The 16,261-nt window shown below is 35.9% G+C and overlaps 1 protein-coding gene across 1 annotated transcript; it reads right to left on the reverse strand.

Moving 5' to 3' along the window:
- Positions 1-1,776: 1,776 nt before the first annotated feature.
- Positions 1,777-9,803, reverse strand: LOC110702888 (thioredoxin-like 2, chloroplastic). Its single transcript, XM_021880639.1, has 4 exons — positions 9,430-9,803; positions 8,146-8,331; positions 4,339-4,503; positions 1,777-2,127 (listed from the first exon to the last, which is right to left on the reverse strand). The coding sequence occupies exons 1-4, from the start codon at positions 9,610-9,612 to the stop codon at positions 2,011-2,013; spliced, it is 651 nt and encodes a 216-aa protein (XP_021736331.1). The 5' UTR covers positions 9,613-9,803; the 3' UTR covers positions 1,777-2,010.
- Positions 9,804-16,261: the final 6,458 nt, after the last annotated feature.

The raw sequence follows: 16,261 nt of genomic DNA on the forward strand, positions 1-16,261 counted from the left end.
CACTTCAATAAAAATGAGTACTCCCTCAATCAATTAAAAATTAATTGTCTTAAATAAATAAGAGGTAAGCGGGGTAGTTGGAGTATTATAAAATTGTTAAAAAAAATAGTGGGGTTAATAATTTATTGAAAAGTAATGAATGTTAGAGGAAAGAAATCATAAAAAAGCAGCAGTATGTTTGGGTGGGGACCATGAAAGAAGAAAGATATAATATTAAAATGTAAAATTTTGCCAAAAAAGGAAGTGTAACACTTATTAAAATACGATTGCATTTCATAAGTGTAACACTTATTAAAATACGAAGGGAGTAGTTGATTTTAGATAATAATCATGTTTCTGGCTTGGAATTTCGGATTTTACTTGTGTACATAGGAGATAACTAATTTAAAACAAACAAAATTAATGTGAGGAAGCCTTAATGTGACTTAAATTGCAAATTCTTAGCTACACATTAGTGCAGCTAAGCTAGCTGCAACAACTATATATATGAACATATAACACTTAAAAAATGAACAAATGTTTTTCTCCCCTTCTTTTTATATTAGCTCCCTCTCTTCTTTTTTCTTACCTCTATTAATTTTCACTCTCCTCTGTTTTCTTCTCTATTCGAAATTTTCTCTCTCCTCTTTTTTTTTTTTTCCTTTCCTTACAAGTTAATTTTCTTTCTTACTTTATTTTCCTTCAATCATTACACTTCTACTTCGGATATTTTCCAATTCGTCACCATTGTAGCATTATCCATCGTCATCATCTTCGTCACGATTGAGAATCTTTTTTTTCTAATATAAATATGTGAAAGTTATAAAATTGTTGATTTCTATCAATTTTGCATTTGTGATTCCTAATCTACCATGTTATAGATTGATAATTATTTTCTTTATGATAAATCAAGATTATATTTAAGTTGGATATTCAAATTCTTAAAGTTAAAATAATTACAATTGAACTTGTGTATAATTTCTGTAAAGAAAATGAACACGCAGTACTTTAAATTTGAACATTTTGTACAAAATGAACATTTAGCACATAAAAAATGAACATATTTTAACGATTTATTTTATTTTTATTTTTGTTAATAATTATATATAATTTATTTTGAACTTATATGAATATATGAAAATCATGTTCATTATGAATATACTAAATGTTCATAATTTTTTTGACGTGTTCATTTTTTTTCGTATTTTTTTTATACTAAATATTCATTTTATTCAGTGTTCATATATTTTTATAAAATGTTCAATTTATTACATACGGTCCAATTATTCTATTATTGTATGATAAATGTTTATATTTAATATATTAAATGTTCATTTTTTTATGTGCTCACTTTTTATTACTAAATGTTCTTTTTTTTACATGTTCATTTTTTATTACTAATTGTTTTTTTTAACGTGTTCATAATTTTTTTTTACTAAATGTTCATTTTTAAGGTCGTTATCCATCATCTCATAATCATGTTCATTTTTAATATACTAATTGATCATTTTTTTTAACATGTTCGCTTTTTAGTACTAAATGCTCATTTTTTTAATTACTGAATGTTCATTTTGTTTTTTTTACTAAATGATAATTTTTTTTTACATATTCAGATTTTTTTACTAAATGTTCTTTTTATAGGACGTGGTGCAGCTATTTTAGCTGCATAAGGGTGCAACTAAGACTTATTGGACTTAAATGTTACACAGTATAATTTGTTTTGGATTTAGAGATGGACTAGTTTAGGCCCGTGAAATGCATAAATATAACTAATATTTTCAATCTAAATTAATTCAATGACTATTATAATTAAACGCACTTCGTATTAATTTGCTCGTGAATCTGTATCCGAAGCAAGAAATTTTCCACTTGCGTGATACAAATTACCACGTTCAAGTTGTGACAAAGTAATACGAATGACCAAGATTACAATAGAAACTGCAAATATACATATGTACTATCAACACGATAGATGGAAGATATTAGATTTACACGTAAACCCTGTATAAACAAATAATGAGCAAGAGGGTTTTATGTGTCATCAGATTTCGCTAATTTATCATCTACATTGGCTGGAGGATCAATTTTCCCCACACTGTCGTTCTGAGCAAGATTATGCGTTTCAATAGTGTCCTTTATTTTCTGGAACTGCAGAAAAAGGTGAAGAGAGGTTAGTAGATAATAATTCATCTACAAACCGGAAACACATACAATGTGAGAACTTTATACTACAAAAGAATCAACTGAACATGAGTTACTCTTACAAATCAAGAACCATTTAATATTCTACGAAAAAAGAAAGTAAGGTGAGTTCAATGAAAAACCAGTTAAGTTGCTGTTACACACTGTCATATATAAGTTACACAGCAAAGAATCAAGAGGAGTGAAACCAAGAAACATAATCATGGTAGTTAATAATCCTTATCAAGACAACCAGGTACACCAACAAATCCTAGGTCTTGTGTCACCAACCATAGCCCAATCCCCTGAATTCGCAACCCTGAACTTGGGTAGGTTGTCTATGTTGGAAATAAATAAATAAATAAATAAACAAACAAACAAACAAAAACCCAAAATATTGATAATTCTATATAATAATGCTGCCTAAACTATTTGTATCAAGACACTGGAGGCGAAGAAACAGCAAACTGTTTCAAAGAGTAGGCTGTCACATACTAACAGTTTCCCCGATTCCCCGGCACAGCAAGTTCCAAATGAGGCAACCTCCCTATGCTTGTGTGCCTAACTGATTTGGTGCAGATTAGTAGTCAGCTCTCTCTCTCTGGTGCTAAGGTAGCAGAATTTGAAGGGTAGAGGAAAACACACCATAAAGAAGCTTCTCTCTCTCTCTCTTGACAAGTTATGTTTGGGGTAGTTATGTCCATCATCACTTAATCAGCTTGAAAGAATACCCCCATAGCTTCAAATTTTATGGGAAGCTTCTTATTAGTTGACAACTTTTTATTTTGGGCAACTCTTGTGTTGTTCAATGACAACATAACCATCACTCTTCTTCTCTCTCCTTCCCCATAGTAGCTGTATCAGACCCAATCTTTCTACTCCCTTCCCTAATTCACCACTCTCTCTTCTCCATAGCAAACCACTCCATCTCCTCTTTCCCAGGTGCCACCATGGCCACCACCGTACCATCCCATATTCTGTCTACTTAGTCGCCTCCGGCCTTCGCTCTTCACTCGGCTCTTCACTCGGCCACCTCTATTCTCACATCAACTGCGTCCTTTTATTCTTAGGCAAAACCATTTCTAGCGCTCAGTTTCACCCTGTTTTTTCTGTTTAACAATCGCAAAATCCCAAAAAAAAAATGGAAATAATAAAAATTCGGAATTTAAATCATCAAAAATGGTGGCTTTGCGCCAGTGGTGGCTTGCAATTTGGTAATCATATAAAGGTTGCTATGGAGACCAAGGGGAGGAAGAAGCCCAAGAAGGTGGTGGGAAGGGGCTTTAGGGTGGTAGAAAGGAGGAAATAAGGGTTAGGGCATGCTTGGATTGAGAGTAATGTAATAATAGGGTAATAAAGTCAAACTAAAACAAAAGGAAAGTAAATTTCTGAATCTGGTGATAACCCACTTTTTTGTTGTTCATGCCAATATTAAGGTGGGTTTTGATGGTGATTGAGTTGAGTAGTAAAGGAAGGTGGTGATGGTTGTATTGTTGAGGAAATAACAACTGGTGGTACATAGTGGCTAGGCAGTGGTAATGCGTATGGGCAATCTGTCTATTTCCTTTACATATCAGCCCTCCTTAATTTACCTGCCTATTTCAATTGTGTCAATTAATTTGGAACGGGGGAAGTATATACTAAATACTAAGTGATCAAAACTTTGGGGGCTCTTTGGATTTTGGAATGGTGTGCGTTCAATAAATTGTTGGTGACAACTTTATTCTATTAGTAGTGCTTTTGTTGCAAAAAAAAATTCCTTGGAAACACAAGAGCATCCACAGTCCCACAGATTAGAAAGTAAGCACCTAGTGAATATAGATGATGTTTTTCGAAGGTGCTAATTGAATCAGCATGGAATCTATTAAAATCTATGTATCTAGATGGATTAGCCCAAAAATTGTGGAATATAACATCGAAGGAAAAGCTAGAAAGATGGACAGGCAAAAGATCCATGATCACATAGAGCAGGGGTGAGCTTTTAGAAAAAAGATAGCACTAAACCAAAGAGGAATCCTGAGCTGCTTTATTGAAACATCCATCTAGTGTGTTGCTAGAATCACTTTCTTTATAGCAAGTGGAGTTGTTTGTTGTGTGTGGAAAAAGGTATCCTTTTTTCTTCTCCAGACTAAACAGGACCTAGTTACATCAAAAAGAAAAAGCAGGCAGAGTGCTTACCTTAGCGAGTGAACATGAAAACTCTTCCACCTTTCCATCAGCTCCACGATAGAAATGGAAGTAAGGAAGCACCTTCACATTCATACTTTTGCACATTGCCTTATTCTCATCAAAATTAACCTTTATAAACAATATCTCTGGATGTGATTCAGCCATTCTGCACAACTGGAAACACAGTGCAACAAATCAGACCAAATAAACTTTCAAGATCAAAAGTGAATCAGAACCAAATTCATTAATCACCTAGCCTGGGAAAAGAATTTGCATAACTCCTCATGGTAGACAATTAATTCGAAAATCTCTCCCTCTCTCTCTCCCTCTTTCTCTCCAAACCCTTCTCTCCATAGAAAAAAATTTGCACACACATTGTGGGAATTCAAATGAAACCCTGAAAAAACCTATAACCGAGAGAAGGTTATTTGAGATTTACGTGTAATCTTGTTTAGGGCAAAGTTTGTAAACTCAATTACTATTTTAGAAGCTGAGCTATTAAATCATTTATCGAGTAGAAATTGGTGCAGTCAAATTAAACTTTAAACTTCAAACATTTGTGAAAGAGTTAGGAGGCCCAATTTACTCTGCGAATCACAATAGCAGATGAAATAATAACTGGAAAAGCATAATGGCCTTCCAAATCATGTGGAAGAGTGAGTCCGAACGTGAATGATGCTTCGAAATCATTTCTATGCTTTATGAACATCAAGTGTATCTTTGTCATGGAAAATTCTACAATGAGCCAGACATTTAAAACAAGTGATATTTAGACGAAGTGGGGATTTGGGGAATTTGCTTACAGAAACCTAGAGCCAAGGAATCTCAAATGTCCATATATCAGAGATCAAAATGTTCTAGTGTCTATACACGAACAAAATAATTACTTCTAATCAAACCATAACTCTCAAGACAATATTTCATGAGCAACATATAAGATCATGGATGTCAACTAAAGAGATCAATGGTAAATGCTATGTTAAGCTTTCAGAACTTTTCAGAACTTTGTAACTGAGTTCTGATCCTCTCATTATTCTTTTTTAATTGTTTCTCTTGAGCGATGTTCTTAACCTAAAAGCGGTCCTTAAAGAACAAGATTGTCACCCAAATTCAACATTCTTCAAACGTTTCCAAGACATCTTTCACCTTTTTTCTATCTCTCTCACTCAAATAAATGTAGATTTTCTCAAGCCTTAACACTCCAAAGGTCATTCACTTCCCACTCCTTCGGAACTGTACCCTAATATCTTATACCAACCCATACTAATTGATCTACACTCTTATAAATAAAACTTTAATAATATTCCATCTATCCTCAATTAATTTTCTTGTATGCTTGGATACACATAATAATTATTATATTAGTAAAAGACAGGGCAATGTGGGTATTTAATAGACAATGAAGAAGGAGATATTAAACAATTGACTGTTTGATTGAGGTAGAGAAAGAGTCAATGAGGCCTAAATCAGATATACTTATAGAGAGAAAGAAAGAGAGAGAGGGAGAGGGAGGGGGGGGGGGGGGAGAGGGGACCAACATCAAATGGTTTGAGTAAAATAAAAATTTCGTTTTATTCTCTAATCCCTCATGAACCCGAAAAGAAGGCATTTATAACATTAAAGTAGCAAATTTTATCCTTATTTAATACATTAGGCAGCAAATTGCAAACTCGTGCCCAATCTCATATTCTCATACTATCAAATTAAGTAGGATAATTATGTGAGAGATTTGGAATTGAGACAAAGCTGTGCTACAAATTAAAACCATATGAAAATTGTTGATAGCAACTCAAAGAATCCAATATAAGAAGTCAGGAAATATTTACTTAAAACCACCCTAGAGCGACAAAGCTGTGCTGTGCCTCTTTGAACTGCCGAGAACAAACAACTAAAAAAATATTATGAAGTGCCCATCGGCTGCAGCTCATGTGCGCCTCTTTCAATGCACCTCGCCTAGAGCAAAAACAAAAAATAAAATAAAGCAGTCTAAGCTAAATCCCTAGCGCCTCGGCACGCGTAAGGCACACTTTTTAATACACTAGGTAGGAGCAGCATTTCTTCTGATGGATGTCGTCGATCAAGCATGTTTAGGTCTCTCTCTCTCGGTAAACATATCATTCCTACCAGCAATTTCTCTATATCTCGTTGCATTTTAAGCTTATATTATCTATATTTTGAATCAGTTACCAAGTATCCTCTCGCTTTCCGTCCATCTGACTTTAGGAAAAACATTAAATGGAAACTTACTATATTTTCTCATGTAACCCTACTCGAGCAACATGCAGCACACTTCCTTTTTAATTTCATAAAAAAGCAGAACATACTCGCTTTTATTAAGCTTTATAATCCTATGGAATCATAAAATCAGCTCAAGTCCACCTTATCATCATAGGACATCACTGGAGTAATGAGGCTCCTGAAATTGTTTTATCTGGGAAAATAGGAGAAAGGACTTTATACTGGATTTCAGATTATAGATCAGCTTATTGTTATCAGATAAGATACAAGAGACATTTTGATCAGTTCAACACATATTATGGATAAACTTAAAGAATTAATAAGTAAAGTCTCTGTCTTCTCTCTTTTATAGAACTAAGTAAATAGGTAAGATCAAGGAAGTATAGTAGATCAGCTCCATACACAGATTAAGGCTAGAACTCCTTCCACTTGCCAAGGAAGGGGAGCAATAAAGAGAAGACATTTTCTTTAGGATGGATGGAAGCGACTTTCGCTTACGGGTCATTACATTAACTCAAGACCTTTCAGTCGTGACCATGAGCTAGCTAAGGGATTCAATATTTGGTTAACTTGGGAAAATAGATCAAGCAGACCACTCTTGTCACCTCTTGGTAAGGAAATTTCGGCCAACTAATACAGAAAGATATAAAGTCAGTCTCTTTTACGTCACACAAGCAGGTCGAACAAACTCCTCCTATTGGTTACAAGAGGGATCCTGAATCCCTAAGGGTCTTTACGGAAGAAGCTTCATCTACACCTTTCAAAGGCTTGCTTGCCTATTCTAGATGACCTGGTCTATAACTAAAGATGAATCACAAAGATGTAACAGCTTCATTATTGGGAGTTTTGAAGCTTACAAAATCCAAGTTATTTCTTTAAACAACTTAGAAGGGGATGCAATGAGAAGCTAGATCCTCAATATTGTACAAGCTTCACTCAAAAATAGGAACTTGAACGCCTTTAATCAGTGCAAAAGATATTACAAATTAGCAAGCATATGAAAATTGTTGATAGCAACTCAAAGACTCCAATCAACATATCATTACCATCTGGTAATATATTTGCAAAATCAATGGGTTAGCTGCTAGTACCCTCCCAAGTATACCATTCTTACATTATTAATTTCCAACATCATAGCTATTTGATATCCAGCAACTTTAATATGAAGATTTAACCAAGGAACGAAGTTTGTCTATCCTCCACATTCATCATACATTAAATCAGGTAACAGCCCAAAAGTGAGAACATTTTAACAGCTCGGTACCTAAACTGATACAGAAGTTAAGAACTTTATTTCTTCAAGCAGAGTCAGCACTGACTATCATTATCTAGAACTTCCACGGTTCCATCCAGAGAGATATTAAAGCCTCCCATTGTCACCACACTAAAACCTATTGCTAAACTCTCTAAGCATTAAATTCTAAGAAGCTTTAAAAAACCCGAATTGTCCTATGAGCCCGATATTCAGTGTCATATATCAACAAATCTACAATCCAAATAAAACAACAACATTTACACAAGCAAACAAGAACAAGATCTATAAACATCTTGAAAGTGTGATCATTTGAAAGAAATTACCCTTGGAAACAAAGCACGGCAAGAAGCACACCAAGTACCATAGAATTCAACAACTACTAATCTATCTCCAGCTTCTTTTAGTGCACTCAAAAACTCCTCAGTGGAATGAACATCAATCATATTGGGTCCTGCATTCTTCTCCCACCATTTTGGTTGATCGGTCGCTTCAGCAACAACAGCATGCACCTGAAATGCATTACCACACACAACACATAAGCTTTAAATCAATTGCCACAACCACATTTAAAACAAATGAGCAATTATCACCAAATTAAAGACATGGTATAACCAGATATTTAAAACTTCATCCGTCTCACTTTAATAGACCACATTTCTATTTTAGACATTTCAAAATAACAGGCCACTTTTCATATATATTAATTATGAATTATCCCATATTACTAAAGTTTTTTTTTTGAATGGAATAGGGAGGGGTGATTTCATTAAATAATAATAATAGCCATTCGGCACTTACAATCATCCCTTAAGAGATCTAAATTCTCAATACAAGTAGTATTAAACACCCCTAAACTAATGACATCGCTTCTGAATTACTCCTGAATAATTTTAGATGTCTTTGCATCGTTCTTGACGGAGCTCCATTGATATATAGTCGCGAAAGTTATGAAACTTGATTGGTCATCAAGATCAGCAAATTAACAAGACTGATCTTTTAAATCTGCACCCCTATACCAACAGACTCGCAAATCCACAAATTTGCAAGACGAATCTTCCAAATTTGTATCCCTGCACACACTAAAAACAAACAAACAACCCATTCTACAATCCCATTATCAGGGAACCAACTAAACCCTACATGAACGGACCGACTATAATCACCATACTATTGGTAATCTTTATTGACTGAAAACATAAATTTAAAGAAGAATTTGGGGCTTACCATCGATAAAATCGATGGCAGCCCCTATGTTTAACCATGGTGGCTAGGTTTGAAGAGAGAGAACAGAGAATTTTTTAGGGATTTTTCTAGTTGAACTTGGATAATCATTACTCTGAAAGTTTATAGGATTGAATCCGCAATATTGTCATAATATGCTTGTTCTCAACTATTGCATGATTACAATAATCCAAGAGTATTCCTTAAAATAACCTCGAATCAAATTTGGAGTATTATAGTAACTTATAAAAATCCAAAATTCAATCAAATATTAATAAAATGCAAATCACTCCAGCAACATAGATACATACATAAGAAACATGTAAAATTGATCATAATATATAAAATAATTTTGGAAAAGATAAAGAGAATAATAAAATAATTACCTTGAAAGAAGACGGTCGCTTTCTGGGTTTGAAAGAAAGAGGAGCAGCAGTAACAAAAGCAGAATCAACGACTTTAGTACCAAATTCAAAGGATTTACGATTAACTGGGTGATTGAGTGAAGTGAGCAAAGACGCGGAAAATCGAAGGGAATTGCAAGAAGATAATCGAATAGCATCTGCCATTGAAGAAGAAAGAGAAAAATTGAAATTAATTTAAGCAATTCAATCGAAAACAATGGTGTGTGAATAAAATTAGCAGCATAATAATGGAGAAATGGGATGGAAGATGAACTCGGATTTTTTCCCCAAAAAAAAAAAAAAAATTTCCTCGAGTTTTGAATAAGTGGCCTGAGCTGACTCACATAAAGGGCGTCTGGTAAGTGTATATCATATCATATCTTTGTGGAAATTATATATCATATCCCGAATCTGGATTAGTTTAAAGGGTAAAATGGAGTTTTCGTTGGATGCTTCTTAGGTATAAGAGGTGGTTGTAGTTATGAACTGTTCCGAATTAACCGACCCTTGTTCCTTCAAGTAATGTGAAATAAAACAAATTCACTTAATGGTTTACCTCAATGCTAAAAATAGGAAAGGAAGAGACAAGCAAAACGGATTTTTGAAAACAGATGGAAAATACTCCACTCATTCCTATTATGACGGAAAACAACAGATGCATGATCCTAGTATACGATCATAAATGTAATATAAGCTTCATCGTTTATTATACTAAAAATGGAGAGCGAAAAAACGAGAGGAAACCTAGGGTTTTCAAGCAAAGAAAATGACCAATTGCAAAGGTCGAATAAGAAATTCAAACGACAATTCGAGGAATCTGCGAATGATACTTCGATGGATATTTGTTTGGTGCGGAAGGAAACCCCAATTTTGATAGTCAGAAGCAAGGGTCGTATTTGCAGGCTACCAAAGGGATGACTAGTGTAGTGAATCCCATGTTCAATTCAAATGCAGGTGATGAAGATGATGTCTCGGATGATGACGTACCTGAGGAATCGGGCGATGATGAAAGGTGCCCGACCATTCTATTGACCAAGGAGGAGAAGCGCAGACTTTGCAAGCCATGGGTAAATGCCCTAATTACCAAGTTGTTCGATAAAACTTTGGGTTATGAGGTGCTTGTTCGCAAACTGAGGTTGAAATGGAATTTGAAGGGTGACATTGCCTTAATTGATGTAGGGTGCGCGTATTATATTATGAGATTCAATAATCTTGAGGATTATGATTATGTCATGGCTCAAGGTCCGTGGATCATTGGTAATAGTTATTTGACCATACGGAAGTGGGTTCCTAATTTCATTCTTGACGAAGAGCCTATCAAAAAATTAACAGCTTGGGTCCGAATTCTTAGTCCGAATTACCGTCCCGGAATGATTAAATGATGCGTTCTTAGTCCTCATTCCAAAGATGGATGGATTCTCCTCACAAACCGAATCACTTCAAGCCAATTGGTCTTTGCAATATCACTTATAAAATCGTGACCAAAGTGATTGTTAATCGGTTCAAGCAGTTGTTGTCGACTCTAATCTCTCCAACTCAATGTAGCTTTTGTTCTCAAGTCAAATTACTGATAATATTATTATCGTATAGGAGATGTTGCATTCTATGAGAAGAAAACAAGGAAAGCAAGGGCTAACGGCGGTAAAAATTGACTTTGAAAAGGCTAATGATAGACTTCGCTAGTCGTTCACTACAACAAAATAAAGCATAGGCAACATTGAAAAATCATTGCACAATGCTAAAAACGTGTTGCCTTGTAGCTAAGGCAAGACATATGAGGTGTAGTCTATGCCCCCGTTGTCTCTTCTTAGGGCAACACATTTTTATCCAAAGACATTATTTCTTAAAGGCAAGATAAAATTATATCTAAGGCCACACTTTTACAAAGACAACAAGTAAAAAATGTTGCAACCTTAGGCAACATTTCAAAATTGTCATCCTAAGTCATAATAAGCAACAACCTTTTCACTTGCTATAATTACTAGTAAAATTACAAAAGTGTTGTCAAATATCTTAAAGCCAACACCTTGGAAAATGTTACCTATAAGTTAAACGAACTAAAATAAATTGATTGCTTTTTTCTATTGTAATTAATTATATATTTTGCTATAATAAGTTGAAGGAGTGGAAAGATATCGTGGCATTTTTGTGAAGTTATTAGAGTAGAAAAATGTTGAGCAAAAAACATATAAGTAAATAATTAGCTTTTAAATAGATAATCCCAAACAAGTAAAAAATTAGTGAATAATCAAAAGTAATAACAATTTTTTTTTGCAATACCAAATCCATCTTGACATCCTGTTGTTTAAGAGTATATTATTAGTCTAGCCAATAAATAGAAGGAAAAAAGAAAAAAAATAATGTCCGAATGAGGAATAACAATGGAGAAGCTAAAATAATTTCAATTTGATCAATGTCATCACATTCTTCGTTTTATTACTCGTTGCCTGCCTTCCTTTTCTTTTTCCCCTTCCTTACTTTTTTGTAAATTCCTGCATAAATAAATAAAGTAAAGATAAGGAGTAGAATAAGTATATTTTGAATGTACAAAATTGCCATGCTTGAGTATTAAATTGAAACCTCATTACCGGCCAAAGCTGACTAACATACAGCCTAAAACATGCAAAAGCAATGATGATCCAAATTTTAAATGATAAAAAAATAAACTTGGAAAAATACAAGCTAGATTCCCATAAAAATCTGTCATTTGCACACTATATTGAATCATTAATAGAACAATCTTGTCCTAAGTATAGCAGAATAAAACCTAGCATTCTAAACCAGACGTCCACATATCATTAATGAACATGATTTGAGGAGTAACCTAGCATTCCCATAAAAATGTGGTTGACAGTATGTACACCAAATTGTTGGTGAGACTAACAAAGATCATAGACAAAGAAAACAAATTATAGATCAAGAATCTTTTGAAGACTAACAAGTTTTAGTTCCTACCAAAATTCTACTCCGAGTTTAGGTTACTGTTTCTAGATAAGATGAAGGGTTAGTAACATTGAGTGTCATTCAGCTTAACTGTCATCTTATTCTTTATCTCCCCCCCCCTAGGCCCCAACCTTTTTTTTTGGCAAGAGGCCCTCACTTAATTCTTGCATAACGTTCTTGTAATGTTTTGGTAAAAACATGAAATTATAGTACTAAAGCAAATCTCTAATAAAAAAACCACTAAACACATTAACAATTTTTATTGTACATTTGTACAACACCAGGGGCAAACTTCCAGTAACTTAAAATCTGGGTTCATCCAACAGCAAGTACCATCAACACAACATCATTTCAAAAATTAGTTTCAAAATTGTTTGGTCTAATATAATAGAAAAGGGGTATAGATATCTAATGACTTCATCAAAAAGTTATATTTAGCAACAATAAATCCTTGGAAGGAACATGTGGGCACAACTAAGAAGCGAACTTTTATTGATAAGGAACCCTTTGGTTATCGATACACTCAAGCTTAGTAATCACAAGTAATCGATACCAAAAGTTATCAAATGCTATTCAATCAATTGACAACATATCTCGATTTTTCAGATAGTTATTCAGTTAATTAACAACATATTTAGATTTTCCTCTTTTCCAAATTTAACTTCGTAACCTCCCTTTTTCCCCTAACCCCCAATTTTTTGAATTCTATTCTCCTTGATGATGTATATCAAAAGAATCTTCAAATCACTCAAACTTCCAACTTAAACAATGTCTTTGACTTTGTCATTTGATTTAGGCATTTTTAATTGCAACTCATTTGACATAATCCAACTACTGCCCTAGGATTCAAGACTCATGATCTTCAACTAATTGTCGTAATTTAACCGCCTTCTATGATTTAAGCATGTAGGTAGAGGAGGAGGGTTTGTGAAGGAGTCGGTGCAGGCAGTATAGAGGATTTATGGTGGGAAACAGTACAACAAAAGGCACCAGAGGAAGCAGGAACCATAGGTGATGCCTTAGACAAGAAAATAATGCAGGGGTAGTTCTACACATTGTGTTGTGCGACAGCGGAAGCAAAGGTCGTAAACAAACAAGAAAACAATAAAGAAATTCAATGCAAACAATAAGAACAACACCAAGAATTTACGTGGTTCACTATCGATGTGATAGCTACGTCCACGGGCACCGAGATCGAATGATTTCACTATAAACTGCAAAGATTACAAAGATGATTCTTGTATTTCTCAAGAACGGCTCTCACTCTGTCTCTCTTCCCCCTAATACTGATTTTAGGGAGGTTTTATATTAATCCCTAATTAAAAGATACTTGGGCAAAAAGATAATAAAATAAGATAACCTAAAACCGCAAAATCCGCGTTCCGTATTTTTCCTTCTCCGCCCGGTCAGACCGGGCAAGGTCTGCCCGATCGGGCGCGAGAAGAAAACTCCATACGAATGCTTCAACGTATCCAACCCCCACCGCCCGGTCAGACCGGGCAAGGTCTGCCCGATCGGGCGAAGGCTCGCCCGGTCGGGCGAAGGCTCGCCCGGTCGGGCGCGAGAGCAGCTTCTTCAACGAATTTGCCAGGCACCTCTTCTTCTTCCGCCCGGTCAGACCGGGCAATGTCCGCCCGATCGGGCGGACAAAGCTACGAAGTACGAGTCACCTAATATACTTATCAACAATCTCCACCTTGACGAGAACTCGTAGTCAGCAAACGACCCCATCAAGACATAGTGAAAAAACATCTCAAGCCAAACCCGATGCAGGACTCATGCATAAGCCATACATCCCGATAAGTCTTCAACCAAGACCCATCACATACTCGTCTCCAAGTATAACAACTCATAATGCTCCACCTGCATCACAAGCCCCGGGCAAGCTCCACCTTAATGCCAACACACCTACACCAGGAGCTCCCCAACTTCGCCCCTCAGGGCCTACTACATCACGTAGTAATCAATATTTAGCAAGTCTAAGCAATGTTTAAACTTGCTAAACGGAACAGGCTTAGTGAAGAAATCAGCCGGGTTGTCAGCAGTCCCAATCTTCTTCACCTTAATCCTCTTGTCAGTACGTAAGAAATGATACCTGACATCAATGTGCTTCGTCCGATCATGGTGTACTTGATCTTTAGCTAAGCAAATCGCACTTAGACTATCACAATACACTGTAGCAAAATCCTGTGCAATACCCAGTTCACCTACTAGGCCTTTGAGCCAAATAGACTCCTTAGCTGCAGAAGTTAGAGCCATATACTCAGCTTCAGTAGTTGACAACGTAACTGATGACTGCAATGTAGACTTCCAACTAACCACAGAACCACCCAAAGTGAACACATAACCAGTCACAGACCTCCTGGTATCCACATCAGCTGCATAATCAGAATCACTGTACCCAGTGACCAAGCATTCCTTACCATTCCCGTACACAAGACCAATATCAGCTGTCCCTCTCAGGTAGCGAAAAATCCTTTTCACCCCTTGCCAGTGTTCCCTCCCAGGTCGAGCCATAAACCTGCTTACAACACTAACAGCATGCGCAATATCCGGCCTAGTACAGACCATAGCATACATCAAACAACCAACCGCGTTTGCATATGGAACTCTAGACATATAAGACAACTCCTCCTCTGATTGAGGTGACATAGACAAAGACAACTTACAACTAACAGTAGTTGGCGTACTTATAGGCTTCGATTTTTCCATTCCAAAACGAGACAGAATCTTTTCAATGTAGCTTTTCTGAGTCAAGAAAAGCTTACCTCTAGCCCGATCCCTGTAGATCTCCATACCCAAAATCTTCCTAGCTGCACCCAAGTCTTTCATGTCAAACTCCGAGTTAAGCATCTCCTTTAATCTAGCAATATCAGATTTATTCTTTGTGGCAACCAACATGTCATCAACATATAACAAAAGATAAATCATGGAACCATTATCCAGCTTACTATGATACACACAGCAATCATATGAATTCCTGTCAAAACCTTGTGAAACCATAAAAGAATCAAACCTTTTGTACCACTGTCGGGGGGATTGCTTAAGTCCATACAATGACTTTAGCAATCTGCAGGCATAGTGTTCCTTTCCAGGAGCTTCGAATCCTTCGGGCTGCTTCATCAGAATCTCCTCCTCCAAATCGCCATGAAGGAAGGCCGTTTTAACATCCAACTGCTCCAGCTCAAGATCAAAATGTGCTACAATTGACAATAACACACGGATAGAAGTATGTCGAACCACAGGTGAGAATATCTCAACAAAGTCAACCCCTTCTACCTGACTGAACCCCTTAGCAACTAGCCTAGCCTTAAAACGTATTTGCTCAGTTTCCGACAACCCTTCTTTCTTCTTGTAAATCCATTTACAACCCACAAGCTTCCTCCCTTCCGGTACCTTTACCAGTTCCCACACTCTGTTCTTGTAAAGAGACTGCATCTCTTCACCCATTGCGGCAAGCCATTGCGCAGACTCACTACAACTAATTGCTTGTTTATATGTGGCAGGTTCAAATGACTCTACATCATCAGCTACACTCAATGCATAACCTGTCATCGCATCAACACAGCAATTTCTTCCCTCCATCTCTTCAATCAATCTAACAGGCTTCTTGATAACTCGTTTAGGCATCTCAAGAATGGTGTCAGGTTGACTAGATGACCCCTGATTAGATTGCTCCACCTCATCCCCAGAGTTAGAATGAGTAGGAGTAATCTCAGGTTCAGGAGTACCCGGCACTGGAACATCAGCATCATCATCAATATATTGTACCCGAGGTAAATCAGCAATGGTAGACTGATGTACCTCAAGTACCCCATCTGTCTGTAATAAATTGTCTCCTTCCCTTCTCAAATCTGAAATCTCTGCATTT

The sequence above is a fragment of the Chenopodium quinoa genome, unplaced genomic scaffold (genome assembly GCF_001683475.1).
Source record: "Chenopodium quinoa cultivar QQ74 unplaced genomic scaffold, ASM168347v1, whole genome shotgun sequence".
In the NCBI taxonomy this organism is placed as follows: Eukaryota; Viridiplantae; Streptophyta; class Magnoliopsida; order Caryophyllales; family Amaranthaceae; genus Chenopodium; species Chenopodium quinoa.